The following is a 25,946-nucleotide window of genomic DNA, read 5'->3' as shown; positions in this document are numbered from 1 at the left end:
TTTAGCCTTAGTCATCAAGTTCAGTCTGTGTGTTTCTCTTCACTGCAGAACTCTTCTTCCTGGGTGCTCTATAACATGGCTTCTTTTTACTGGAGAATAAAGAATGAGCCATACCAAGTAGTAGAATGTGCCATGCGTGCCCTTCATTTCTCTTCAAGGTAAGAGTTGCTACTGAAGTTTTCTTTTCCGATTGCTTTCCCATTAGTCTAATTAGCAAACAGGTTTTAATTGCTCAGACTGCATCTGAAGGCATAATCCATGTTACTTGTTCTTAGTCTTTATATGCAAGCCTGGTACAGAACAATTTAGGTAATTTTAGTTTAGACAATTTTCTATCACCTCACATACTTAATGTGTGGCTGATCATAGCATTAAAGTTGGAAAAGACCTTTAAGATCATCAAGCCCAGCCTTCTACCCAATACCACCATGGCCATTAAACCATGTCCCTGAGTGCCATGCCCACAGGTTTTTTGAACACCTCCAGGGACAATGACTCCACCACCTCCATGGGCAGCCTGTTCCAATGCCTGACCACTTTTGCAGCAAAGAAATTGTTCATAATGTCCAACCTAAATCTCCCCTGGTGCATCTTGTCCTTTCCTCTTGTCCTTTCATGAGCTACTTGAAAGAGGTCAACACCAGCCTCACTCCAACCTGCTTTCAGCTAGCTGGAGAGCTGATGATGAATGATGCTGATGAATGAATGTGTCCTTACTCATGATTCTTTTATACACTCTGACCTTTTAATGTCTGGTGTTTTGTGTTTTTTTTTTTTTCTTTCAATTTTCTTCTTCTAGGCAAAACAAAGACATTGCACTGGTAAATTTGGCAAATATTCTGCACCGGGCTCATTTCTCTGCAGATGCAGCTATTGTGGTCCATGCAGCTCTGGATTACAGCGACTTTTTCACCAGCTATTACACTTTGGGAAACATATATGCAGTAAATACTACTTTTATTTTCCAAGACTTGTAGAAAAACTGAGTATTAGTTAATTTTTCTGGCCTCATTTGTAATGCTTCCCTTTCTTACAGTCGTGTCTCTGTTTCTCGTTCGTTTCGTGCTTCGTGTTTAATGTTCTTTCAAGAGTCTGGCTTTGGGAAAAGATTTTTTTATTTGCATTTGTGAATTGTAGAGAGATTTGTTCTGCAGCCTTTCTTGAGTAGATCTAGTGGCCTGAGTTTTTAGAAATAGAATCATAGAATGGTTGGGGTTGGAAGGAACCTTACAGATCATCTAGTTCCAGCCCTGCTCTGCCGTAGTCAGAGATACCTCCTACTAGAGCAGGCTTCTGGCTTTCATAAAATCATAGAATGGTTTGGGGTGGAAGGAACCTTAAAGATCATCTAGCCTCCCTGCCATAGGTAAGGACACCTCCTACTAGATCAGTCTGCTGAAGGTCCCATCCAACCTGGCTTTGAACACTGCCAAGCTTGGAGCCTCCTCTCGGCAGCCTTTTCCAGGGTCTCACCGTGAGAGCTGCTTGTTATCAGAAATTGAAAGGTTGACTTGACTTCTTTAAAATAGACTTCTGTTTTTCATCCTGTATTACCAAACAATGGTTAATTCTCTTTCTCTTGGTCATTCTTCAGATGCTTGGAGAGTACAACCACTCAGTCCTGTGCTATGATCATGCTCTGCAGGCCAAACCAGGGTTTGAGCAAGCTGTCAAAAGGAAGCATGCTGTCCTGTGCCAGCAGAAACTCGAGCAAAAACTGGAAGCCCAGCACAGGTAACTTAAAGAAGCATCCTAGTGCTGATTCCAGTCTCCCTTTTATTGTTCTGTTGCACCAGTTTACATTTCCAAAAGAATACTTGTTTTCAACTTGATAGATTGCTTTGCCTCCCCTAAAATTATTCATAAGAATGCCTGGAGAAGCCCATGGTTGAAAATGTGCAACTGATGCTTTCTGAGTGTTGTAGGTTATGGATTAATTGTAAAACCATAGTGCTAATAGTCCTCCAGGGGCTGGAGAGTCACAGGGGAAGGGCACAGGATATTGTAATTTGTTATTCTATTCCCTTTTCCTGTATCTCCCTGTATAAGGAGCAGACTTTCCAGTCAGCTCTCTCTCTCTCTGGCCTCTCTGCTCTGGGTGTGTGGCTGCTGCTATCGCAGAATCACAGAAACATTCAGGTTGGAAAAGCCCCTCAGGATCACCAAGGCCAACCCAGAGCCCTGCTCTACAAGGGTCACCCCTAAACCAGAGCCCCAAGCACTACATCCAAACCACCTTGAAACACAGCCAGGCTTGGGGACTCCACCACCTCCCTGGGCAGCACATTCCAATCCCTGACCACTCTTGCCAGGAAAAACTTCTTCCTAATCTCCAGTCTAAACCTGCCCAGTCACAGCTTGAGGCCATTCCCTCTTGTTCTGTCACTAATTCCCTGTGAGAAGAGAGCAGCACCAACCTCTCCACAACCTCCTTTCAGTTATCTGTAGACAGCCAGGAGGTCTCCCCTCAGCCTCCTCTGTTTCACACTAACCATCCCCAGCTCCTTCAGTCTCTCTCCATCAGATTTCTTCTCCAGGCCCTTCCCAGCTTCCTTGCCCTCCTCTGCCCTGGCTCCAGTACCTCCACATCTCTCTTGGATTGAGCTGCCCCAAACTGGACACAACACTCCAGGTGTGGCCTCCCCAGAGCTGAGTCCCAGGGGACAATCCCCTCCCTGCTCCTGCTGGACACAGCATTGCTGATCCCAGCCAGGATGCCTTTGGCTTTCTTGGCCACCTGGGCACACTGCTGGCTCCTCTTCAGCTGCTTGTCCCTTAGCTCCCCCAGGTCCCTTTCTGCCAGCAGCTTTCCAGCCACACTGCCCCAAGCCTGGAGCCTTGCTTGGGGTTGTTGTGCCCCAAGTGCAGCACCAGAAGTGACTGTCAAGTCTTGTTCATCCTGGTGGAAGAGCTGAGTGGGAGTAGTGGGAGGTTTGGCTGGTTGGGGGAATACTTTTGCTGTGTGATTGAGGCCTAGCTGAGGTCTAACAGAGGCCTGGTTTGGGGCTAAGCCAGGGCTTACTCTGAGTATGTGTACATATCTCCTTTAGACTTGATACCTTTTGCATTTGGTTTACTTTTGGAAATAGTATTTCTCTTTTAAGCTCCAATTCTGTGTGAGTGTTTTTATGTACTCCTTTGGGGTGAACTCATTCTGTCCTCAGCCCAGAGCTTTTTCAGCTCAAACCAAGACAAGACACTAAGGCATTCCAAGTAAATCTTTCCTACTGTTGAATTTTGAAGATCTCTGCAGCGAACATTAAATGAATTGAAGGAATATCAGAAGCAGCATGACCATTACCTCAGGCAGCAGGATGTTTTAGACAAGTACAAGCTCATCCAGGAGGAGCAGATCTTGAGGAACATCATCCACGAGACGCAGATGGCAAAAGAAGCTCAATTAGGTAAAACTTTGTAGAGTACATGCTTGGTAGAACAACAAACTGCACATGCTCAGGCTAATAGAATCATGGAATCATTAACATGGGAAAAGACCTTCAAAATCATCCAGGCCAACCATTAACCCATCACTGCCAGGTCACCACTAAACCACATCTCTCAGCACCACATCTCCATGGCTTTTGAATCCCTCCAGGGATGGGGACTCCACCACTGCCCTGGGCAGCCTGGTCCAGGGCTTAACCACTCCTTCACTGAAAATGTTTCTCCTAAGCTCCAACCTAAACCTGCCCTGGTGCAACTTGAGGTCATTTCCTCTCATCCTATCATTTGTTACCTGGGAGAAGAGATCAACTCCCCCCTGGCTCTGACCTCCTTTCAGGGAGCTTTAGAGAGCAGTGAGGTCTCCCATCAGCCTCCTTTCCTTCAGGCTGAACAAGGGTTCCTTGTTCCTTCAGCTGCTCCTCACAAGACCTTTTCTCCAGACCCTTGACCACTTCATCTAGTGTCAGGACATGACTTTACATATTAAGATAGCCCTGAATTGCTGCTATTTTACTTATTGAAATAAGGGATTGCAAAATGTCCTTGGGATGATTTGGGTTTGGTTTTTTTTTTTTGAGTCTTTTGAAGACAGTTTCCTGGCTGATTAAATCATAGAATAGCTTAGTTTGGAAGGGACCTCACAGATCATCTACTCCAACCTCCTTGCCATGGGCAGGGCTGCCTCTCAGGAAGACTTGGTTGCTCAAGACCATAAAAGAGATTGGTAAGGTTGGGGTTGGAGGGCTTGACTGTGTGTCTTTATCTCCTCAGCAAGCTGACTTTTGTACTCCTTAGGGAACCACCAGATATGTAGACTGGGCAAGCAGCAGCATAGCTTGCACTGCCAGTGGGACCAGCCTGTTCGTTATCACCGTGGAGACATCTTTGAAAACGTGGAGTATGTTCAGGTTTGTGACACTGACACACTGCCCCTGCTTGAAGTTGTGTCTCATTTGCCTTATTTGCAAAAATAATTAGATTTATTTTGTTCTGTTATGAGGCTTGACAGAGAAGGTGAATTTTATGTGTGGTAATTATAGTTGGGGAAACCATTTTATCTCATCTCATAGACTCATGGAGCCATAGAATGGTTTAGGTTGGAAGGGACCTTGAAGTTCATCTAATTACAAGCCCCCTGCAATGGGCAAGGACCCCTTCCATGAGCCCAGGTTGCTCAAGGCCTTATGCAACCTGGCCTGGAACACCTCCAGGGAGGAGGCATCCACAGCCTCCTTGGGCAACCTGTTCCAGTGTCTCACCACCCTCACTGGAAAGAATTTCTTCCTCATCTCTGCTCTGAATCTCTTCTTTTCCAGCTTCAATCCTTTACCTCTCATCCTGTCCCAACAAGTCCAGCAGCCCTGGACTTATCTTTTCCTTGTTGACTTATTTACAACATAAACACTACTTTTTCTTTTTTTCCATGGTGTGAGTAGATCAAGAGTCTTAAATTAACATTTTTATTCTGCTGCCTAAATCTCAGCTCATTGCTGAAGTTTTTAACAAGGTAAATGTGAGGGTGAAAAAAAAAAACCAATGTGCAGAAATTCAGCCACTAATCCACCACCATCTCTTTTGTTTTCTTAAATGCTGTTTTTTTTCTCTTGTTTTGTAGTTTGGTGAAGACTCTTCAACTTCTAGTATGACGTCTTTGAATTTGGATCTTCATGGAAACCAAAGTGACCACAGCCAATCCTCACAGTCTTCCCCTGTGGCTCGTTCCATCGTTTCAGTGTGGAGTGTGGAAGCCAACAGAGTGAGTGGAGCTTCATCCTTTCCAAGAGGAGCTGGCAGAGATGGTGAAGCTTCTCCTTCTTCATGTGAAACTTCTTAGTGCCTAAAGAACAGTTTTGATGTGTGGCAGCACTGGAGAAAGGAGCATTCTGAAGTTCTTCAACTTGAAAGCATCTCTGTAGTTCGTCTGTACTGGTTTGCCATCATTTGAAACTCTGCCACAGCACAGGGAGGGCTGTCCTTAGCTACCTTAATAAATATGTGCTGCAAATTAAGCACTGCAGCTGAGTAAAGATAGAAAACAACAAGCTCGCCATCAGCCAGCAATGTGCACTTGTGGCTGAGAAGGCCAGCAGGATCCTGGGATGCACTAAGAAGAGTGTGGCCAGCAGGTTGAGGGAGGTTCTCCTCCCCCTCTCCTCTGTCTTAGCAAGGTTACAGCTGGGGTACTGGGTCCAGTTCTGGGCTCCACAGTTCAAGAGGGACAGAGAACTGCTGGAGAGAGTCCAGCAGGGGGCTACAAAGATGGTGAAGGAACTGGACCATCTCTGTGAGGAGGAAAGGCTGAGAGCCCTGGGGCTGGTGAGCCTGGAGAAGAGCTAAGATCATTATGGAGAAGGGATCTTCTCAATGCTCAGCAAGAGCTAAGGGGTGGGGAGCAAGAAGATGGGGCCAGACTCTTCTCAGTGGTGCTCAGTCACAAGACAAGGGACAGGGGGCACAAACTGAAACCCAGGAGGTTCCATCTGAACATAAGGAGAAACTTCTTTGGTGTGAGGGTGCTGGAACCCTGGAGCAGGCTGCCCAGAGAGGTTGTGGAGTCTCCTTGTCTGGAGAGATTCCAAACCCCTCTGGCCATTGTGATCCTGGGCAAGCTGCTGTGGGTGCCCTGCTTTAGCAGGGGGCTTGGACTGGGTGATCTCCAGAGGTCCCTTCCAACACTAAAACTACTCCAAACAAATGAACAAAAAACCCTCCAAAACTGAACTACTGACAGCCTAGAAAAGGTGAAAAAGTAACAGTTTCAAAGATCTCTTCACTTTTTTTTTTTTTTTTTTTATCTCTCACTGTATTCTTTATGTTGATGAAATCATAGAATAGTTTGGGTTGGAAGGGACCTTAAAAATCAAGTTCCAACCCCTGTGCCATGGTCAGATTGCTCAAAGCCTGCTTTTTTTTTTTTTTTTTGGTTTGGTGGTTTTGTTTTGGGTTTTTTTGTGGGTGTTTGTTTTGATTTGTTTTTTTTTTTTTTGTTTTGTTTAGCTTGTTAATTAAAATATGAAAAATGCTTGGAAAACATTAAGCAGTTCCTCTCCTCCTCAGGACAAACAGCACATCCTTTGGCCTCGGCGATCCGAGTGCATGAAATCTTACCCCAAAATCCCTGATCCAGAAGAACTTCCAACTTACTTCCTGCCTCCAGAAAATCGAGGATTCAGGCAAGTGTTTGGTTTGTTAACAAAAAAAAAAAAAATCAGATTAGGAAGTTTTCATACTGACATCTTAATTTTCAGATTAAGACGATGGAGGCAATCGGTATTCAGCAGCAGAGATGCATTCAAGGCTCTCTTTCTGGCTGGTCCACCAAAGGAGAGGGTGGGTTTTGTTGTCACCTTTGCTGTAAAAGTCAGGTCCAATTTTGTGGTGGTTCTTCCCTGATTGTTGGTACAAGGTAACTATCTTCAGTCTTACCCAAAAAATGAGGATTTAAGCACAAATCTGAATGTCCTGTAGAGTGCATTTAAGAAAGCAAAAAAAAAAAAACCCAGAGGTGTCTGCTTAATAACTCCAATGAACTGTTGTACATTCCATACCTCTCTTAGCTTTAGTAGTGATCACAGAAAATTGTTAAGACCAGAAAATGACTAAAATAGGGAGTGGAAAGCCCCAGCTGGTTGCTCTAGGACAGAGGTAGAAAAGCAGTGTAGTTGTGGAGTAGTCAGTAATACCTGTTGCAGGATAAAAGAAATGTGTTGCAACAGCTGCCTTAGATCAATGCAATTTCAGATCTTGAGCAGGATCTGAAATCTCACTATAAGGATAGTGAGATTTCTTCTCCTAGTTAGTATAATTGTAGTACTGAGCAAAAGGTTCTCATCCACAAATGTCCTGAAGCTTCCTTTGGAAAAAAAAAAATCACAAATAATATTGAACTCGGAATGTTCTTTCCAAGTTATTTGGCTGCTTCTTGATGTTTTTGAAGTCAAACTGGAAGTTTAAAAACCTCAAACGTTTTCTTTTTCACTTACTTAGGCCCCAACTTGGTAACAGTCCTTGTGAGCATAAAATGAGAACCTTTTGGGTCTTCACTGTGTTGTTGTAGACTCATTAAGGCAGGAAAAGACCTCTAACAAGTCAGTTACTATATGCTTAGAAGTAGAAAGGGAAAGGGAATGGAAAAGGAAAGGAAGTGGAAAGGGAAAAGAAGGGGAAGGAAATGGAAAGGAAAGGGAAAGAGAAAAGACCTACATTGAGGGCAGGAAGGCTCTGCAAAGGGATCTGGGCTGGCTGCATTGATGGGCCAAGGTCAGTTGTATGAGGTTTAATTAAAAAAGCCAAGTACTGGGTCCTGCACTTGGGTCACAACAACCCCCTGAACGCTCCAGGCTTGGGGCAGAGTGGCTGGAAACTGCCCAGCAGCAAAGGACCTGGGGGTGTTGGTCATCAGGTGGCTGAAGATGAGCCAGCAGTGTGCCCAGGTGGCCAAGAAAACCACCAGCATCCTAGCTGGGATCAGCAAGAGTGTGGCCAGCAGGACCAGGGCAGGGATTGTCCTCCTGTACTCAGCACTGGTGAAGCTACACCTTGAACACTTGTTCAGTTTTGGGCCCTCACTCCAAGAAGGACACTGAGGGGCTGGAGTGTGTCCAAAGAAGGGCAATAAAGTTGGTGAAGGGTCTGGAGAACAGGGCTGTTGAGGAGCAGCTGAGGGAACTGGGGTTGTTCAGCCTGGAGAAAAGGAGACTGAGGGGAGACCTCATTGCTCTCTACAGCTCCCTGAAAGGAGGCTGCAGTCAGGTGGGAGTTGGTCTCTTCTCTCTAGTATCAAGTAATAGAAGAGAGGAAATAGCCTAAAATTGCCCTAGGGGAGGTTTAGGTTGGACATGTGGACAAATTTCTTTGCTGCAAGAGTGGTCAGGCTGCCCAGGGAAGTGGTGGAGTCCCCATCCCTGGAGGTGTTCAAGAAACTGTGCCCACGGCACTGTGGGACAGGGTTTGATGGCCAAGGTGGTGTTAGGTCAATGGTTGGACTTAATGAACTTAGAGGTCATTTCAAATCCAAACAATTCTATGACTGTAATTTATTAATGACTTCACAAGGGCAGGGTGATCTTTAAACTCCCCTGCTTTGCATCTCATGGCTGGTGGCTGTCAGTTGATACAGAGCTGATGACTGTGTTCATAAGAGCAGTGACCTGCAGCACATGGTATTAATTTGACTTGGTTCTCCTTATTGCTAGAGTCCACCCAATCCTGAGCAGCCCAAGAGACCCTGTTGGGCATGGAGAGACCCAGGCACCAGACTGTTCTTCCATCACTGATACTCGTAACAATGAATCTCTAAACATGCTGGTGAAGGAACTGGACAGTAATCTAGGTTTGGAATTCAAGATGCCAGATGATCAAGCAAGACAGGTAAGAGACAGTTTTCTTCTGGGCTCTTTGCTGTTTGAAAGTTCTCCTTATTGCTTTGTGATACAACAAGCTAAGCAGTGCTTCCAAAACAGGGAGCAAGTGCCTTTTCTCAAAGGTCTGGAGAAAGGGAGGACTTAGCACTCAGCATAAAACTTCATTGTCTGACTTCTTTCAAATGGTAACCAAAAGTACTAAGAACAGAAGTTTCAATCTGGGAGGAGTGGCTGACAGCCCCTCAGGCTGTGCTGCCATTCAGCCAGACCTGGTGTGGTGGGTTGAAATTCCCCCAACATTAACTTGACTCCAGGCTGGAGAGGTGGGGGTGGAGAAATTGGATTATATCCAACAAGGGAAAATGTAGAGTCCTGAAGCTGGGAAAGAACAACCCCATGGAGCAGTATAGCTTGGGGGCTGAGCTGTTGGAGAGCAGCACAGGGGAAAAGGACCTGGGAATCCTGGTGGACAGAATATGCAGCTGAGCCAGCAACGTGCTCTTGTGGCCAAGAAGGAAAAGGGCATCCTGGGGTGGATTAGAAGGCCTGTGGTTAGCAGGTTGAGAGAGGTTCTCCTGCCCCTCTACTCTGCCCTGCTGAGGCCACTCTGGAATATTGTGTCCAGTTCTGGGCCCCTCAGTTCAAGAAGGACCTCAGGGAACTGCTTGAGAGAGTCCAGCCCAGAGGCACAAAGCTGCTGCAGGCAGTGGAACATCTCCCTGTGAGGACAGGCTGAGGGAGCTTGGGGCTCTGGAGCTTGGAGCAGAGGAGCCTGAGGGCTGCCCTCATTGCTGGGGATGAAGATGTGCAGGGCAGTGAGGGGAGGACAGAGCCAGGCTCTGCTCAGGGATGTCCAAGGACAGCACAAGGGGCACTGGGGGCAAGCTGGAGCAGAGGAGGTGCCACAGGAACAGAAGGGAAAACTTTGTGACTGTGAGGGTGGCAGAGCCCTGGAGCAGGCTGCCCAGAGAGGTTCTGGAGTCTCCTTCTCTGGGGACTTTCCAGCCCCACCTGGCTGTGTTCCTGTGTGACCTGCCCTGGGTGCTCCTGCTCTGGCAGGGGGTTGGACTGGATGAGCTCTGGAGGTGCCTTCCAGCCCCTAACGGTCTGTAATGATCTTGGGGTTTCCAATAACTGCTGGTAAGTTGAGGGTGAAATTAATGTTTCCTATAGTTTGTGAAGTTTGGCTGCTTTAACCATTACACATTCACAACCATTTTCCCTTGTTTTTCCAAGCCCTTAACTAAAGGGAAAAGCTAAGGAAGTGAAACTCAGATGACCCAGAGTTTGAAATTTATTCATCTGTTTAATAAGAACAATGGCATTTTTTTTCTTTGCCCAGGTCTTGCATGCTCGTGTCAACAACCAAACTATTACCCAGGAGCAGATGGGAGCCTTTCTAGATCATGCCATGAAGAAGGTAGGTCCAGAACTGCAGCGTGAGATAAATTTAGAATCATACAATCATAGAATCAGTCAGGGTTGGAAGGGACCACAAGGATCATCTACTTCCAATCCCCCTGCCATGGGCAGGGATACTCCACACTAGATCAGGCTGGCCAAAGCCTCATCCAGCCTGGCCTTAGACTTTTTAACTCAAGGCTTGCTGCTGTACTCCTGAAGCCAGGCAGTGATGTCATGGAAATCAGCTGAATTTGCTGCTTGAGATGGATAAAAATCCACATTTGCAAGTAACATCCATGTCCAAACATGTTCAAACATCCAGGACAAGGGGCAATGGGCACAAGCTAGACAAAGGAGGTTCCACCTCCACATGAGGACAAACTTCTTCACTGTGAGGGTGCTGGAGCCCTGGAGCAGGCTGCCCCAAGTGGGTCCCCTTCTCTAGAAACTTTCAAGACACATCTGGATCTGTTCCTGCATGTCCTGCTCTAGGTGATCCTGCTTTGGCAGGGGGGTTGGACTGGATGTTTTCTGGAGGTCCCTGCCAATCCCTACCATTCCGTGATACAGAGAAATAGTGGCTTGGTGAGTGCACTCCAGGAGTCAGTGGCTTAATATCTAAGTGGAGAGCAGTGATGAGAGGTGTTCCTCAGCAGTTGGTGCTGGGACCAGTACTGTTGAACATCTTTGCCAGTAATGTGGCCAGTGGGACTGAGACACCCTGGGCTAGTCTGCTGCTGGCATCAAGCTGGGTTGATCAAGCTGGGGAAGAAGGAGGCTCAGGGCAGACCTCATTGCTGTCTACAACTACCTGAAGGGAGGTTGTAGCCAGGTGGGGGTTGGGCTCTGCTCCCAGGCAACCTGCACCAGAACAAGAGGACACAGTCTCAAGCTGTGTCAGGGGAGGTTTGGGCTGGATGTGAGGAAGAAGTTCTTCCCAGACAGAGAGATTGTCCCTTGGGATGTGCTGCCCAGGGAGGTGGTGGAGTCACCATCACTGGAGGTGTTTAAAATAAGACTGGATGAAACACTCAGTGCCATGGTTGAGTTGATTGGATGGTGTTGGGGGATAGGTTGGACTGGATGATCTCTGAGGTCTCTTCCAACCTGGTTAATTCTGTGATTCTGTGGGTGGTGCAGTCGACACACTGGAGGGAAGTGATGGTATGCAAGAGGGACTTGAACAGGCTGGAGATGTGGGCCCAAGCCAACCTCATGAAATTCAAAAGCCAAGTACAAGCTCCTACACCTGGGTTGGGGCAATCCCAAACACAAATCCAGGCTGGGTGGACAGAGCAGTGCTGAGGAGAAGGACTTGGGAGTGCTGGGTGAGAAGAAGCCCAACATGAGCTGCCACCATTCACTCCCAGCCCAGCCCCAGCTGTGTCCTGGGCTGATCCCCAGCAGCATGGGCAGCAGCTGGAAGGAGGAGATTCTGCCCCTCTGCTCTGCTGAGACCCCACATGAAACACTGGGGCTAGCTCTGGAGCCCTCTACAAGGACATTGAACTGTTAAGAGTGGGTCCAGAGGAGGACAGGAAGTTGATCAGAGGGCTGGAGCATCCTTTCTATGAAGAGAGCCTGAAAGAGTTGGAACTGTTCAGCCTGGAGAAGAGAAGGCTCTTGATGAAACATGAGGGCAACCCTTCCATATTTGAAGGGGGCTACAGGAGAGCTGGAGAGGGACTTTTGACAAAGGCATGGAGTGACAGGATGAGGGGTGATGGCTTCAAAGTGGAAGAAGCTGGGTTTAGGTCAGACATCAGGAAGGAATTCTTCCCCATGAGGGTAGTGAGACACTGGAACAGGTTGGCCAGAGAAGTTGTGGAGGCTGCCAGTCTGGAAGTGCTCAAAGCCAGGTTGGATGAGACCCTGAGCCACCTGCTCTAGTGGGAGGTGTCCCTGCTCATGGCAGGGGGGCTGGAACTAGTTGATCTTTAAGGTCCCTTCCAACCCAAACCATTCTATGATTTCAGTTATCCATTGGTTTAGGTTAATGTGGCCCAAACAGCCCTTTTGCCACTTGTTCTAGCTGGGACTCCAGGCCATGGAGCAGCAGCCTGTTAGCTAATCCTGGCAGTCATTTGCTTAACTGAGGGAAATAGCTTGGAGCTGCTTATTGCATCCTTCACCCCTCCCTACATGCCTTTTGCTCTTCTTCCTCCTCCTCACTACCCTACCTTCCCCTGCACCCCTCTTCCAAAGAAACCAAGCCCTTGTTAATCTTCTGTCAGGATAATGAGCACTCTGGAGCAGAGATCCTGAACACCCTGTGGAATGCCACCTCTATCTTGTGTGGGGCCATCCCAGGTCAAATGAGAGGGAGCACTGAGATGGAGGTTGAGTCCTTTTGATGTGCCAAGCTGCTGTTTCTCAGGTGTACTCTCTTGTACAAGCTGTGTCAAGGCAGTGCACACAGGTATTGCTTGGAGTCTAAAATCAAGGACATTGACAATGAGCCATCTGTCTTCCTCAGAAGAAGAAAGAAGAGCAGGAGTAGATTCCTCCTATTTTATTCTGATATTTTACCCTGGAGAAGAGGAGGCTCAAGGGAGACCTTATTGCTCTCTACAACTACCTGAAGGGAGGTTGTAGACAGGTGGGGGTTGGGCTCTTCTCCCAGGCAAACAGTGGCAGAAGGAGAGGACACAGTTTAAAGCTGCACCAGGGGAGGTTTGGGCTGGATGTGAGGAAGAAATTCTTCCCAGATAGAGAGATTGGCCCTTGGGATGTGCTGTCCAGGGAGGTGGTGGAGTCACCATCCCTGGAGGTGTTTTAAAAAAGACTCAGTGCCATGGTTCAGTTGATTGGATGGTGTTGGGTGATAGGTTGGACTGGATGATCTCAGAGGTCCTTTCCAACCTGGTTAATTCTGTGTGATTCTGTGATTCTATTATGCTGTTCAGGGCAGTCCTCTACAGCATCTAGGTAGTGTTGTGCATAGGTCTTTTGGGTTAGACTGTAGTATTCTGTCACCTTCAATCTAAAACTCTCAACTTCTTGGTCGTTTAGATACTGATGTAACAACACTCTTGCCATGCCTGTTCAGCTAGTGATTATAAATTCATAGAATGGGTTGGGTTGGAAAGGACCTTAAAGATCATCTAGTTCCAAATCCCCCTGCCATGGGCAGGGAGGGACACTTCCCACCAGCCCAGCTTGCTCAAGGCCTCATCCAACCTGGCCTTAAAGACCTCCAGGGAGGGGCATTCACAGCCTTCCTGGGCAACCTGTTCCAGTGTCTCCCCACCCTCACTGCAAAGAATTTCTTCCTAATCTCCAGGCTCAATCTCCCCTTTTCCAGCTCAAAGCCATTGCCCTTCATCCTATTACTCCCAGCCCCTGTCAAAAGTCCTTCTCCAGCTTTCTTGTAACCCCCTTCAGGTAGTGAAAGGCCACTGTGAAGTCTCCCTGGAGCCTTCTCTTCTCCAGGCTGAGCAGCCCAAGCTCTCTCAGCCTGTCCCCACAGGGGAGCTGCTCCATCCCTCTGATCATCTTCATGGCCTCCTCTGCACCTGCTCCAGCAGTTCCATGTTCTTCTTGTGTTGGGGCCCCACAACTGGACTCCAGGTGTGGTCTCACCAGAGCAGAGCAGAGGGGCAGAATCACCTCCTTCACCCTTCTGGTGAACTGCTTTTGATGCAGGATGACAGAGTGATAGAATCACCCAGGTTGGAAAAGACCTCAGAGATCATCAAGTCCAACCTATTACCTAATACCTAACACCTCCTGACAACTAAACCCTGGCACCAAGTGACAGAGTGCTAGTAACTCTCAGAGGATTTAACTGAAGGTCATCAAGACCTGTATGTGGAGTGTAATCCATCAGAGAGTTTGGCCTGAGTAACACACCAGTAATGTTATGGATGTGTGTTGGGAAACAGAGGTGAGAAATACTCCTACCATTATGGGTTGTGTAAGGTGGTCTGAACAAAGAGAGAACATATCCTAATGACATCTTGAACCATAGTGTGAAGCCTCCTGGATGAGGCTGGCTTCTTTAATCCCAGCTGCACATTTCCTACTCCTGCATCTGTTTGGGGTTCAGATGTGGAGTCTGGGTTTTAGCTGATGTTTTTGTACTTCAAACCCTTGCTTGAATTTGGTACCATGGAATGCTGGCAACACTCAAAACTTAGAAAACTTCCAGTCAGAGGCCTGGCAGCCTGAGAGAGGCTGAGAGAGCTGGGCTTGTTCAGCCTTGAGAAGAGAAGGCTTAGGGGAGACCTTATGCCCGTGGACCAGTACATAAAGGGTGACTCCCAAGAGGATGGAGACTCCCTTTGTACAAGGAATCCCATGGAAAAGGCAAGGGCTGATGGGGACAAGTGACTGCTGGGGAGATTCCAATTGCACTCCACAAAATGTTTCCCCTATGAGAACAGTCAGACATTGGAGCTCTGTGTCCAATCCTGGAGCCTGTATTGCAAGAAGCATCTGGAGGTGCTGGAAGGTGTCCAGAGAAGGGCCATGAGGATGAGCAGAGGGCTGGAGCTGCTCTGCTCTGGAGACAGACTGAGAGAGTTGGGGTTGTGCAGGCTGGAGAAGAGAAGGCTCCCAGGAGACTTTCTTGTGGCCTTCCAGCATCTGAAGGGGGCTACAAGAAAGCTGGGGAGGGACTTCTGAGGGTATCAGGTAGGGATGGGACTGGGGGGAATGGAGCAAAACTAGAAATGGGGAGATTCAGATTGGATGTTAAGAAGTTGCTCTCCATGAGGGTGGTGAGAGACTGGCAGAGGTTGCCCAGGGAGGTGGTGGAAACCTCATCTCTGGAGGTTTTTGCAGCCAGGCTGGATGTGGCTGTGAGCAACCTGCTGTAGTGTGAGGTGTCCCTGCCCATGGCAGGGGGGTTGGATGCTCCTTGAGGTCCTTTCCAACCCTGACAATTTTATGACTCTATGATTGGAATCATCTCCCAAGGGAAGCAGTGGATTCCCCTCTTTTGGGCAGTTCTAAGACTCAGCTTGACAGGGTCCTGGGCCAGCTCATTTCAGCTAGGCTGTTGCCTAGAAAGGTCAGAGCAGATGATTCTTGAGGTCTCTTCCAGCCTGGCATTCTGTGTTTCTGTGTAGAACGTGTTTCTTAACCACTTCAAACTGCTCCATCTGAAAGCAGATGTTCTACATAGCTCAGTATTTTAAAGGATGATTGTTTTTTCCGGGTGGGAGTGCAGGAGGATATAGTGGCCACCAGTCATCTAGCATGTAAAAAAGCTAAAAAGCAGAAGGAGGTCTTTCATTGTAACATGTTTGAAGTGTATTTGAAACCTCCTTCATTATTCCACCTGCCCTCACTTGTTGCTTGCTGTGATAATAGAATCATGGAATGGGTTGGGTTGGAAGGTACCTCCAAAGGTCATCCAGTCCAAACCCCTGCAGTCAGCAGTGGCATCCTTCACTAGATTGGGTTGCTCAGAGCCTTGTTGAGCCTCACCTTGAATATCTCCAGAGATGGGTCCTCAACTGCCTCCCTGGGTAACCTGTTCCAGTGTTCCACTACCCTCATGGTGCAGAACTTGTTCCTCACATCCAATCTCAATCTGCTCTGCTCTAGTTTGAAGCCATTGTCCCTGGTCCTGTCCCTGCAGCCCTTTGCAAACAATCTCTCTGCAGCCTTCTTGTAGCCCCCTGCAGGTCCTGGCAGGCTGCTCTTAGGTCTCCCTGGTGGAGCCTTCTCTTCTCCAGGCTGAACACCCCCAGCTCCCTCAGCCTGTCCTCCTAGCAGAGCTGCTCCAGCCCCCTGAGCATCTTCATGGCCTCCTCTGGAGCCTCTCCATCAGGTCCATGTCCTTGCTGTGTGGAGGGCTCCAGAGCTGGCTAATCTGTAAGCAATACCTGATGCACATCCCTTGTCAGCTTTCATAAAGAGGTAACTAAACCCAAGAAAAGACAACTCTGAAGCCTTAAACTGACAGGAAATCTTGACATTGGTTGGAGGACCTGGAAGCAAATCTAACTCCAAATGAAAAGCTGCCTGACCTTGAAATGATAACATTTCTCCAGAGATGTGGATTGATCATAGAATGATAGAATGGTTTGGGTTGGAAGGGACCTCCAAAGCTCATCCAGTCCAGCCCCCCTGCAGTCAGCAAGGGCATCCTCCACTAGAGCAGGTTGCTCACAGCCTTCTCCAGCCTCACCTTGAATATCTCCAGGGATGAGGTCCCAGCTACCTCCCTGGGCGGTGTAATGCTAAGACTCTGAAGTGTCTGACAGATGCTACTTCCTTTCCCATTTTTATATTTCAAGGGATTTTGTGGTTGTGGTAGAAGGGAGTCCCATGAGTGGAGCGTGAGCAGCAGCTGCTCCTCAGTTACAGCACAGACTGTCGATCCCATCAGCTTGAGGAGAGCAGCTTGCACAACCTGCTGGCAGTCACAGCAAGCTGTGATTTGTGCCTGGTTAATAAGGTGGTGTGCAAGGTGCCTTCCTCAGACACCTCTTCATGGATGCTTTCATCCTTCTCCCTCTCTCTCCTGCAGCCAGAAGATGCTCTCTGGCTTGTGCTTAACGAAGCTGGACTCTACTGGCGTGCGGTTGGCAACGGCTCCTTTGCCATCACCTGCTTGCAAAAAGCCTTGAATTTGGCTCCCCAAGAGGATCAGGACATCCCTCTGGTCAATCTTGCTAACCTCCTGATTCACTATGGTCTCCATTTGGATGCCAGCAAGCTGCTGCTGAAGGCTTTGGCCATCAATGCCTCTGAGGTAAGAGGATGGTTTTGAGGTTTCTTTTTTTTGTTTGTTCAGCAGCAAAGATCTTTTCCTTCATCATGTTGCTTACTTGTGCATGGGGCTCACCTTCCAGCTGATGGTTGGCAGCAGGTGGTAAGTTTCATTTCAGTTCTTAATCACGCTGGAGGTGATGCTGGTTCACAGAATGTTAGGGGCTGGAAGGGACCTCCAAAGCTCATCCAGTCCAACCCCCCTGCCAGAGCAGGAGCACCTACAGCAGGTCACACAGGAACACAGCCAGGCAGGGCCTGAGTATCTCCAGAGAGGGAGACTCCACAACCCCCCTGGGCAGCCTGTTCCAGTGTTTTGTCACCCTCACAGGGAAATAATTCTTCCTCCTGTTTCCATGGAACTTTCTATGTCTGAACTTCTACCCATTGCCCCTTGTGCTGTCATGGGGCATTGGTTGCTGAAGATGTAAACACCTAGAGCAGAAGAGAAGTTCTTCGAAAAGAGATGACAGACTTTTTGCCTCCCAAAACCTGTAGTGGCTCCAAGGAATATAATCCTGGTGTTATGGCAACGTTTTCACCTAAAACACAGATCCGTGATGCTGTCAGCATTGTATCTTGGTATTTAAAACCCTTCAAGTGGTGTCCCTCAAGGGTCTATATTGGGACCAGAGCTGTTCAGTACCTTCATCAGTGCTATAGACAGCCAGATTGAGGCACCCTCAGCAAGTTTGCAGATGGTACCAAGATGAATGGTGCTGTTGGTAAGTCTGAAGGACAGGATGGCATCCAGAGGGACCTGGACAGGATGGGAGAGGTGGCTGAGGAGATTCTAATGAGGTTCAATAAGGCAGCAAGGTCCTGCACTTAGGTCAGGACAGTCCTAGGTATCAATCCAGGCTGGGGGATGATGAGATTGAGAGCAGCCCTGAAGAAAAGGACTTGGGGTGTTGGTGGATGAGAAGCTGGACATGAGCCAGCAATGGGCACTTGCAGCCCAAGATGCCTTTTACAAGGGCTTGTAGTAGCAGACTGAGGGGCAATGGCTTTGAGCTGGAAGAGGGGGGATTGAGACTGGAGATTAGGAAGAAATTCTTTAGAGTGAGGATGGTGAGACACTGGAACAGGTTTCCCAGGGAGGTTGTGGCTGCCCCCTGCCTGGAGGAGTTCAAGGCCAGGTTGGATGAGGCCTTGAGCAACCTGGGCTGGTGGGAGGTGTCCCTGCCCATGGCAGGAGGATTTGAACTAGATGATCTTTAAGGTCCCTTATGACCTTGTCTTCAATGAAGTGAAAAGTCCCTCCCCAGCTTTCTTGTGGTCTCCTTCAGGTACTGGAAGGCTGCTCTAAGGTCTCCCTGGAGCCTTCTCTTCTCCAGGTTGAACATCCCGAACTCTCCCAGCCTGTCCCCACAGGGGAAGTTCTCCAGCCCTCTGATCATCCTCATGGCCTCCTCTGGTCCTGCTCCAACAGTTCCATGTCTCTCATATGCTGAGGGCACCAGAACTGGACACAACACTCCAGGTGTGATCTCAGCAGAGCAGAGGGGCAGAATCCCCTCCCTATCCTGCTGTTCTCACTGGTCTGGATGCAGCCCAGCACATGGATTCCTTCTGGGCTGCAGAAGCCTGCTTCAGACCATACTGAGTAAGCAGGGTTTATTTTCAGAAATATCAGTGAGCCCTACTTGGTTACAGGAATGCCTGCTCTGATTTTATTTGTTGTTGAGGTTTTTTTCCCCCCTATTTCTCTACCCTGTGGCAATTGTATCCAAAATTCTGGCAGAAGGATTTGTACCTGAAGCATGTTTCCTGGGATATAATGGAAAGGAAATACAAATTAAAATGAGTTGCAGCTGCAGGGAGTGAAGGATGTGTTGTATCCACAGCAGCTTTACAAAAATTAATCATAGGATTGCTTTGGTTGGGACAGCCCTTTAAGATCATTCAGTCCAACTATTCTTCTACTCTACCAAGGCTGGGGCTAAACCATGGCCCTCAGCACCACATCTCTGCCTCTTTGAGACATCTCCAGGGATGGAGATTCAACCAGCTCCCTGGGCAGCCTGTGCCAGTGGTTAAGAGCCCTTCCAGTGAAGAAGTTTCTTCTCAAAACCAACCTGAACCTCTCCTGGGGCCAGTTGAGGCTGTTTCCTCTCATCTGTCACTTCTTCCTTGGGAGAAGAAACTGACCCCAACTTGCTCCAAACTCCTTTCAGGTACTTGTAGAGTGCAGTGAGGTTGCCCCCTCAGCCTCCTTTTCTCAAGGCCTCTCAGCTGCTCCTCACCAGCCCTGTTCTCCAGACCCTTCACCAGCTCCCCTCTGAACATGCTGCAGCACCTCGGTGTCCTGTAGTGAGGAGCCCAAGCCTGAACTCAGTATTTGATGTGCAACCTCACCAGTGGGACAGTCACTTCCCTGCTCCTGCTGGCCAAACCGTTGCTGATTCAGGCCAGGATGCTGGTGGCCACCTTGGCCACCTGGGCACGCTGCTGGCTCATCTTCAGCTGGCTGCTGCCCAACAGCCCCAAGTCATTTCCCACAGGGCAGTCTCCATCCACTCCTCACCAGGCCTGGAGTTGTTGGGATGCAGGTGCAGGACCCGGTAGCTCATAGTGGTGTTGCTCAGCTCCCACCTCCTTCTGAATGATGTTCAGTGGCACAAGCTAAGATCAGGTTGAAAAATCTTGAGCTGCTGCTCAGTCTCCACATGATTTCCAGGTAATGAATTTACGTAAAAGATGACTGCAAAATTGCAATGTCACACTCATTATTCTAGCATTATGCTGCTAATTGCAGCAAATTGCTTTGTAGAAGTGAAAGACTTCTCAGTCAACAAACAAAATGTAGTGCTGTAGTGTGTTCAAGTGCTCACTGAATCACAGAGTGGTAGTGGTTGGAAGGAACCCCCAGAGATCATCCAGTCCAACCCCCGTGCCAGGCCAGGAGCACCCAGGGCAGGTCACACAGGAACACATCCAGGTGGGTTTGGAATGTCCCCAGAGGAGACTCCAGAACCTCTCTGGGCAGCCTGCTCCAGGGCTCCACCACCCTCACAGTCACAAAGTTTTCCCTTCTGTTCCTGTGGCACCTCCTCTGCTCCAGCTTGCCCCCAGTGCCCCTTGTGCTGTCCTTGGACATCCCTGAGCAGGGCCTGGCTGTGTCCTCCCCACACTGCCCTGCACATCACCAGGAGTGAGGGCAGCCCTCAGGCCTCCTCTGCTCCAGGCTGAAGAGTCCCAAGCTCCCTCAGCCTCTCCTCACAGCAAGATGTTCCACTGCCTTCAGCATCTGCTGGACCCTTTCAAGCAGTTCCCTGAGGTCCTTCTTGAACTGAGGGGACCAGAACTGGCCACAGTATTTCAGGTGTGGCCTCAGCAGGGCACAGGAGAAAGGGAGGAGCATCTCTCTCCACTTACTGGCCACATATTTTGGACAAGGTGGAGAGTTGGGTGGAGAGTCTTGCATCTGGGGGCAGGAGAAGGTCTCTCAACCTGTTAACCACAGGCCTCCTAATCCACCTCAGGATGCCCTTTTCCTTCTTGTCCACAAGAGCACATGGCTGGCTCATGGGTGTCCTTCTGTCCAGCAGAACTCCCAGGTCCTTCTCCCCTGTGCTGTTCTCCAACAGCACAGGTCCTAAGCTGTGTCCATGGTCCATGGGATTGTTCTTTCCCAGCTTCAGGACTCTACACTTGTCCTTGTTGGATTTATTCTCCCCACCCAACTCTCCACCTTGTCCAAAATATGTGGCCAGTAGGTGGGGGGAGGTTCTCCTCCCTCTCTACTCTCTCCTGGTCAGGTCACATCTGAAATATTTGTGGCCAGTTCTGGGCCCTTCAGTTGAAAAAGGACCTCAGGGAACTGCTTGAAAGGGTCCAGCAGATGCTGAAGGGAATGGAAAATCTTCCTTGTGAGGAAAGGCTGAGGGCCCTGAGGCTGTTGAGCCTGGAGAAGAGTAGCCTGAGAAAGGATCTTCTCAGTGCTCAGTGAGAGCTAAAGGGTGGGGAGGAAGAGGCTGGGGCCAAACTCTTGTCAGGGGTGCCCAGTGACAGGGGAAGGGGCAATGGGCACAAATAGTACCCAGGAAGTTCCATCTGAACATGAGGAAAAACTTTGGTGTGAGGGTGCTGGAGGCCTGGAGCAGGCTGCCCAGAGAGGTTGTGGAGTCTCCTTGTCTGCAGAGATTCCAACCCCACCTGGCCATTGTGATCCTGGGCAAGCTGCTGTGGGTGCCCTGCTTTAGCAGGGGGGTTGGACTGGATGACCTCCAGAGGTCCCTCCTAACCCTTACTGTTCTGGGATTCTGTGAATCTCTTCACAGTTTTGCTGACTTCAATCTCTGTAAAATGTCTTCAGGCATTTCCATTGAGCTCTTTGCTGTTCTGTGGAGAAAGCATTATGGTTAGGATGGGTTCTAAGTATTTAATGCTTCATTAAATACTTAGGGGTGCATTCAGAGGAGTGTGTCCAGCAGATCCAGGGAGGTTCTCCTTCCCCTTTCCTCTTTCCTGGTGAGGTCTCACCTGGAATATTGCATCCAGTCCTGGGCTCCCCAGTTCAAGAGGGACAGGGATCTGCTGGAGAGAGTCCAAGGGAGGGCTCCAAGGATGCTGAAGGGCCTGGAGCACTGCCTGGTGAGGAGAGGCTGAGAGCCCTGGGGCTGTTGAGTCTGCAGAGGAGAAGACTGAGAGGGGATCTGATCAATGTCTATCAATAGCTGAGGGCTGGGGGTCAGGAAGGAAGGGACAGGGACAGGCTCTGCTCACTTGTGCCCTGGCATAGGACAAGGGGCAATGGATGGAAACTCCAGCACAGGAGGTTCCACCTCAACATGTGGAGGAACTTCTTCAGTGTGAGGGTCCCAGAGCACTGGAGCAGGCTGCCCAGAGAGGTTGTGGAGTCTCCTTCTGTGGAGCCTTTGCTGCCCTGTCTGGATGTGTGTCTGTGAGCTGTGCTGGATTCTCTGGTCCTGCTGTGGCAGGGGGGTTGGACTGGAAGATCTGCAGAGGTCCCTTCCAACCCCTAACATCCTGTGAGCCTGGGATTTCAGCTGGTATGTATTGAACAGCTGGTTTTCATTAGAGGAAGCTAGAATCCTGAGAACATCCTTAAGGCAAAGAGGTTTGGTTTAGCACCAGTGCATCAAGGCTTTAGCTCTTCATGCTGTTTCAGAAGGGGCTAACTTCTTCCCAGGGTGTGGGACTGACTTGGTTTTTTTCCCTAGCTGGGTTGAACTTTTAAGCAGCAACCAAACTGAGTGCTGGGGTCATCTCCCCCCTTTTTTTTCTTTATTCTCTTTGCAGCCCCTGACTTTTTTGAGCCTAGGAAATGCTTATTTGGCCCTGAACAACATCAGTGGAGCCCTGCAGGCCTTCAGGCAGGCACTGGATTTGACAGCCAAGTGCTTGGAGTGTGAAAGCAGCCTGAAGATGATCCGCTGTTTGCAGTTCTACCCTTTCCTCTACAACATCACCTCCTCTGCCTGCAGTGGTAAGCATCTGCTGAAAGATGGGAAGTGTCTGTGTGCCTTGGGTCTGCCACCTGAAGTTCATGATGGTTTGGTTCTTTATTTTTTTGGCCAAGGATCCTCCCTTTTGCTTTATCCTGCTTTGTGCCTGTAAGGAGTGAGGTTGAGGCACTGCCTTTAATGGAAAAGTCACAATAAATCCTGTTATTAAATATCTGGAGGGCTTCCACCAAGTGCCTGTCTGTCAGCAATACCAGAACAGCCTCACAGTGGGCATTGAGAAATGCTGAACTGCGTAGTTACAGAAGTGGACAACTGCAACTGCTAGGATGCTCAGTAGCCCCTTTGTACATCCCTTCCAGCAATATGTGACAGGCTGGAGAGGTTGACCCAAGCCAGCCTCAGGAAGTGCAACACAAGTGCAAGGTCCTGCACCTGGGTCAGGGCAATCCCAAGCACAGATCCAGGCTGGGTGGAGAATGGATAGAGAGCAGTGCTGAGGAGAAGGACTTGGGAGTGCTGGGTGAGGTGAAGCTCAACACGAGGCTTGTAATAGAGGCTCCAGAACTGGACCCAGAGCTCCAGGTGTGGTCTCAGCAGAGTGGAGCAGAGGGGGAGAATCCCCTCCCTGGCCCTGCTGGCCACACTTCTCTTGCTGCAGCCCAGGCTCTGCTTGGCTCTCTGGGCTGCAAGTGCTCACTGCTGGCTCCTGGTGAGCTTCTCCTCCCCCAGCACCCCCAAGACCTTTTCTTCAGGGCTGCTCTCCAGCCAGTCCCTGCCCAGCCTGTTATGGACTGGCCTTTTACATTCTTCAAGACAAATCATAATTCAGTCTCTTAAGCTTTATTAATAGACCTGATGGCGTTCAAAAGATGAAGCAGAAGGTGCTGCAGGGCTCAAGTTGGTGTAGTTTCACTGCCTTGCTCAGGCTTGGCTCTGCGGTGTACAGCAGGAGCTTCACTCTCTCTAAGTATTTGTGGCATGTGGTTGCAGCGCCCTCTTGTGGCACAGATACCGCACAGCAAATCATAGAATCATAGAATGCTGTGGATTGGAAGGGATCTTCAAAGGTCATCCAGTCCAACCCCCACCGCGGTCAGCAGGGACATTCTCCACTAGATCAGGCTGCTCAGAGCCTTCTCGAGCTTGGTCTTGAATTATCTTCAGGGATGAAGCCTCAACTGCCTCTCTCAGCGAACCTGTTGCAGTGTTCTACCACCCTCCTGGTGCAGAAGTTGTGCCTAACATCCAATCTAAATCTCCTTCTCTCTAATTCCAAACCATTGTCCCTTGTCCTGTCCCTGCAGGCCTTTGCAAACAGTCTCTCTGCAGCCTTCTTGTAGCTGAAGGGGGCTTCAGGTCCTGGCAGGCTGCTCTTAGGTCTCCCTGGTGGAGCCTTCTCTTCTCCAGGCTGAACACCCCCAGCTCCCTCAGCCTGTCCTTATAGCAGAGGTTCTTCAGCACTCTGATCATCCTTGTAGCCCTCCTCTGGACTCCATCAGGTCCATGTCCTTCCTGTGTTGAGGGCTCCAGAGCTGGACACAGCATTCCAGGTGAGGTCTCACCAGAGCAGAATGGCAGAATCACCTCTCTTGACCTGCTGGCCACACTGCTTTAGATGCAGCCCAGGCTGCCATTGGCCTTCTGCCCCAACCTAGGTGCAGGTTAGCTTTGTTAGTTTGCACTTAGCTTTATTGAACCTCATGAGATTCTCCTCAGCCCACCTCTCCCATCTGTCCAGGTCCCTCTGGATGCCATCCTGTCCTTCAGACCCACCAACAGTACTACTCAGCTTGGTACCCTCTGCAAACTTGCTGAGGGTGCCTCAATCTGGCTGTCTATAGCTTTGATGAAGATACTGAGCAGCTCTGCTCCCAATACAGACCCTTGAAGGACACCACTTGTCACCTGCCTGCATCTGGACATCGAGCCATTGACCAGTACCCACTGGATGTGATCATCCAACCAATTCCTTATCCACTGGAGAGTTCACCCTTCAAATCTCTCTCCATCTTAGAAAGAAGGATGTTGTGGGTTCTTCTTTAAAGAATACATGGGGGAAAGGTATTTGGTCTTCTCATGTGGGGATTTTCCTTGGTGCCCCAGTACTTAAGTTCTTACAGTTAATAAGCTCAGACCTTTAAGCAAATTGACCTGAAGAAGGGAAGCTGACCTGAAAGGAGAATCTCTGCTTGAAACCCTCATAGTAAGCTTACAGACAGATTAAATAACTTGCTTAAAGCAACATCACAGTTGAAGCCTCTGACTCCCTAACTTGAGAGCTGCCATCACTTTGAGTTCCCTATAGCCATTTCAGATATGTCTGCTGCTCCTTGCCTGGATGGGTGGCAAGAGAGGGGTGAAGGCTGTTGAGCTGAGTTCAGAGTTTCATCTGGTTGTAGTTCTGTAGCACTTGTGTGGGATTCTGAGCTGAACACTGCTCTGTGTTCAAGATTCAGCTTTTTCTTTCTTTGACTTGTGCAGCACATAGAGGCAGAACTCCTGAGTGCTCCTGAGCCTTGCTTTGACTCCCACAAATACTAGGATTCCTCTTTTTCTGATTCCATTAATCACAGAATCACTAAGGTTGGAAAAGACCTTTAGGATCATTGAGTCCAGCCATAACCCAGCTTCCATGGCCACTAAACTCTATCCTGAAGCACCACATCTACACACTACAGGGATGCTGACTCCCTGGGCAGCCTGTTCCAAGACCTCACCACCCTTTCAGGAAAGAAATTTTTCCTAATGTCCAGTCTGACGCTCCCCTGGCACAGCTTGAGGATAGTTCCTCTCATCCTATCATTACTTACTTGGGAGAAGAGACCAGCCTCACTCCAGCCTCCTTCTAGGTAGCTGTGGAGAGCAATAAGGGATGAAATCTGTGACCATTCACTTCTCTGTTGCTTTGACTGGAGAAGGGGAGGCTGAGGGGAGATCTCATTGCTCTCTACAACTCCTTGAAAGGAGGTTGCAGTAATATGGAGGTGGGGCTGTTTTCCCTAGTATCAGGTGGTTGAGAGGAGATGGCCTGAAATTGTGCCAGGGGAGGTTTAGGTTGGAGATGAGGAAAAATTTCTCTGCTGCAAGAGTGGTCAGGGATTGGAACAGGCTGCCCAGGGAGGTGGTGGAGTCCCCATCCCTGGAGGTGTTCAAGAAACCTGTGGCCATGGCAGTTGGGACATGGTTTAATGGCCATGGTGGTGTTAGTTGATGGTTGGACTGGATGATCTTGGAGGGCTTTTCCAACCCAAACAATTCTGTGATTCTACTCTCTCACCATTGCCTTACGTTCCTCTTGTGCTGTGGGCACCAGCACTGGAGGCAGTGCTGCAGGTGGGGTCTCAGCAGAGCAGAGGGGCAGAATCCCCTCCCTGTGCTGCTCTCCCTGCTCTGGATGCAGCTCAGCACACAGCTGCCTGCTGGGCTGCCAGGGACCACTGCTGGCTCCTGGGGAGTTGGTCACCAACTGACACCCCCAAGGCCTTCTCCTCCACACTGCTTGCACAGGAACACATCCAGGTGGATTTTGAATGTCTCCAGAGAAGGAGACTCCACCAGTTCTCTGGACAGCCTGCTCCAG

The 25,946-nt window shown here is 49.1% G+C and overlaps 1 protein-coding gene across 1 annotated transcript in view; it reads left to right on the top strand.

Moving 5' to 3' along the window:
* TTC17 (tetratricopeptide repeat domain 17) overlaps positions 1-25,946 on the top strand; it is an 80,768-nt gene that overhangs the window by 25,106 nt on the left and 29,716 nt on the right. The window contains exons 6-16 of the mRNA XM_054380703.1: positions 49-158; positions 800-944; positions 1,595-1,734; positions 3,244-3,404; positions 4,240-4,352; positions 5,060-5,200; positions 6,502-6,617; positions 8,640-8,814; positions 10,150-10,227; positions 16,693-16,917; positions 22,200-22,386. Of these exons, the coding sequence (XP_054236678.1) occupies positions 49-158; positions 800-944; positions 1,595-1,734; positions 3,244-3,404; positions 4,240-4,352; positions 5,060-5,200; positions 6,502-6,617; positions 8,640-8,814; positions 10,150-10,227; positions 16,693-16,917; positions 22,200-22,386 (1,591 nt within the window). The remainder of the gene's footprint in view (positions 1-48; positions 159-799; positions 945-1,594; positions 1,735-3,243; positions 3,405-4,239; positions 4,353-5,059; positions 5,201-6,501; positions 6,618-8,639; positions 8,815-10,149; positions 10,228-16,692; positions 16,918-22,199; positions 22,387-25,946) is intronic.

Source organism: Indicator indicator, chromosome 4, assembly GCF_027791375.1.
Source record: "Indicator indicator isolate 239-I01 chromosome 4, UM_Iind_1.1, whole genome shotgun sequence".
In the NCBI taxonomy this organism is placed as follows: Eukaryota; Metazoa; Chordata; class Aves; order Piciformes; family Indicatoridae; genus Indicator; species Indicator indicator.
This window is presented reverse-complemented; position numbering and strand designations above follow the sequence as displayed.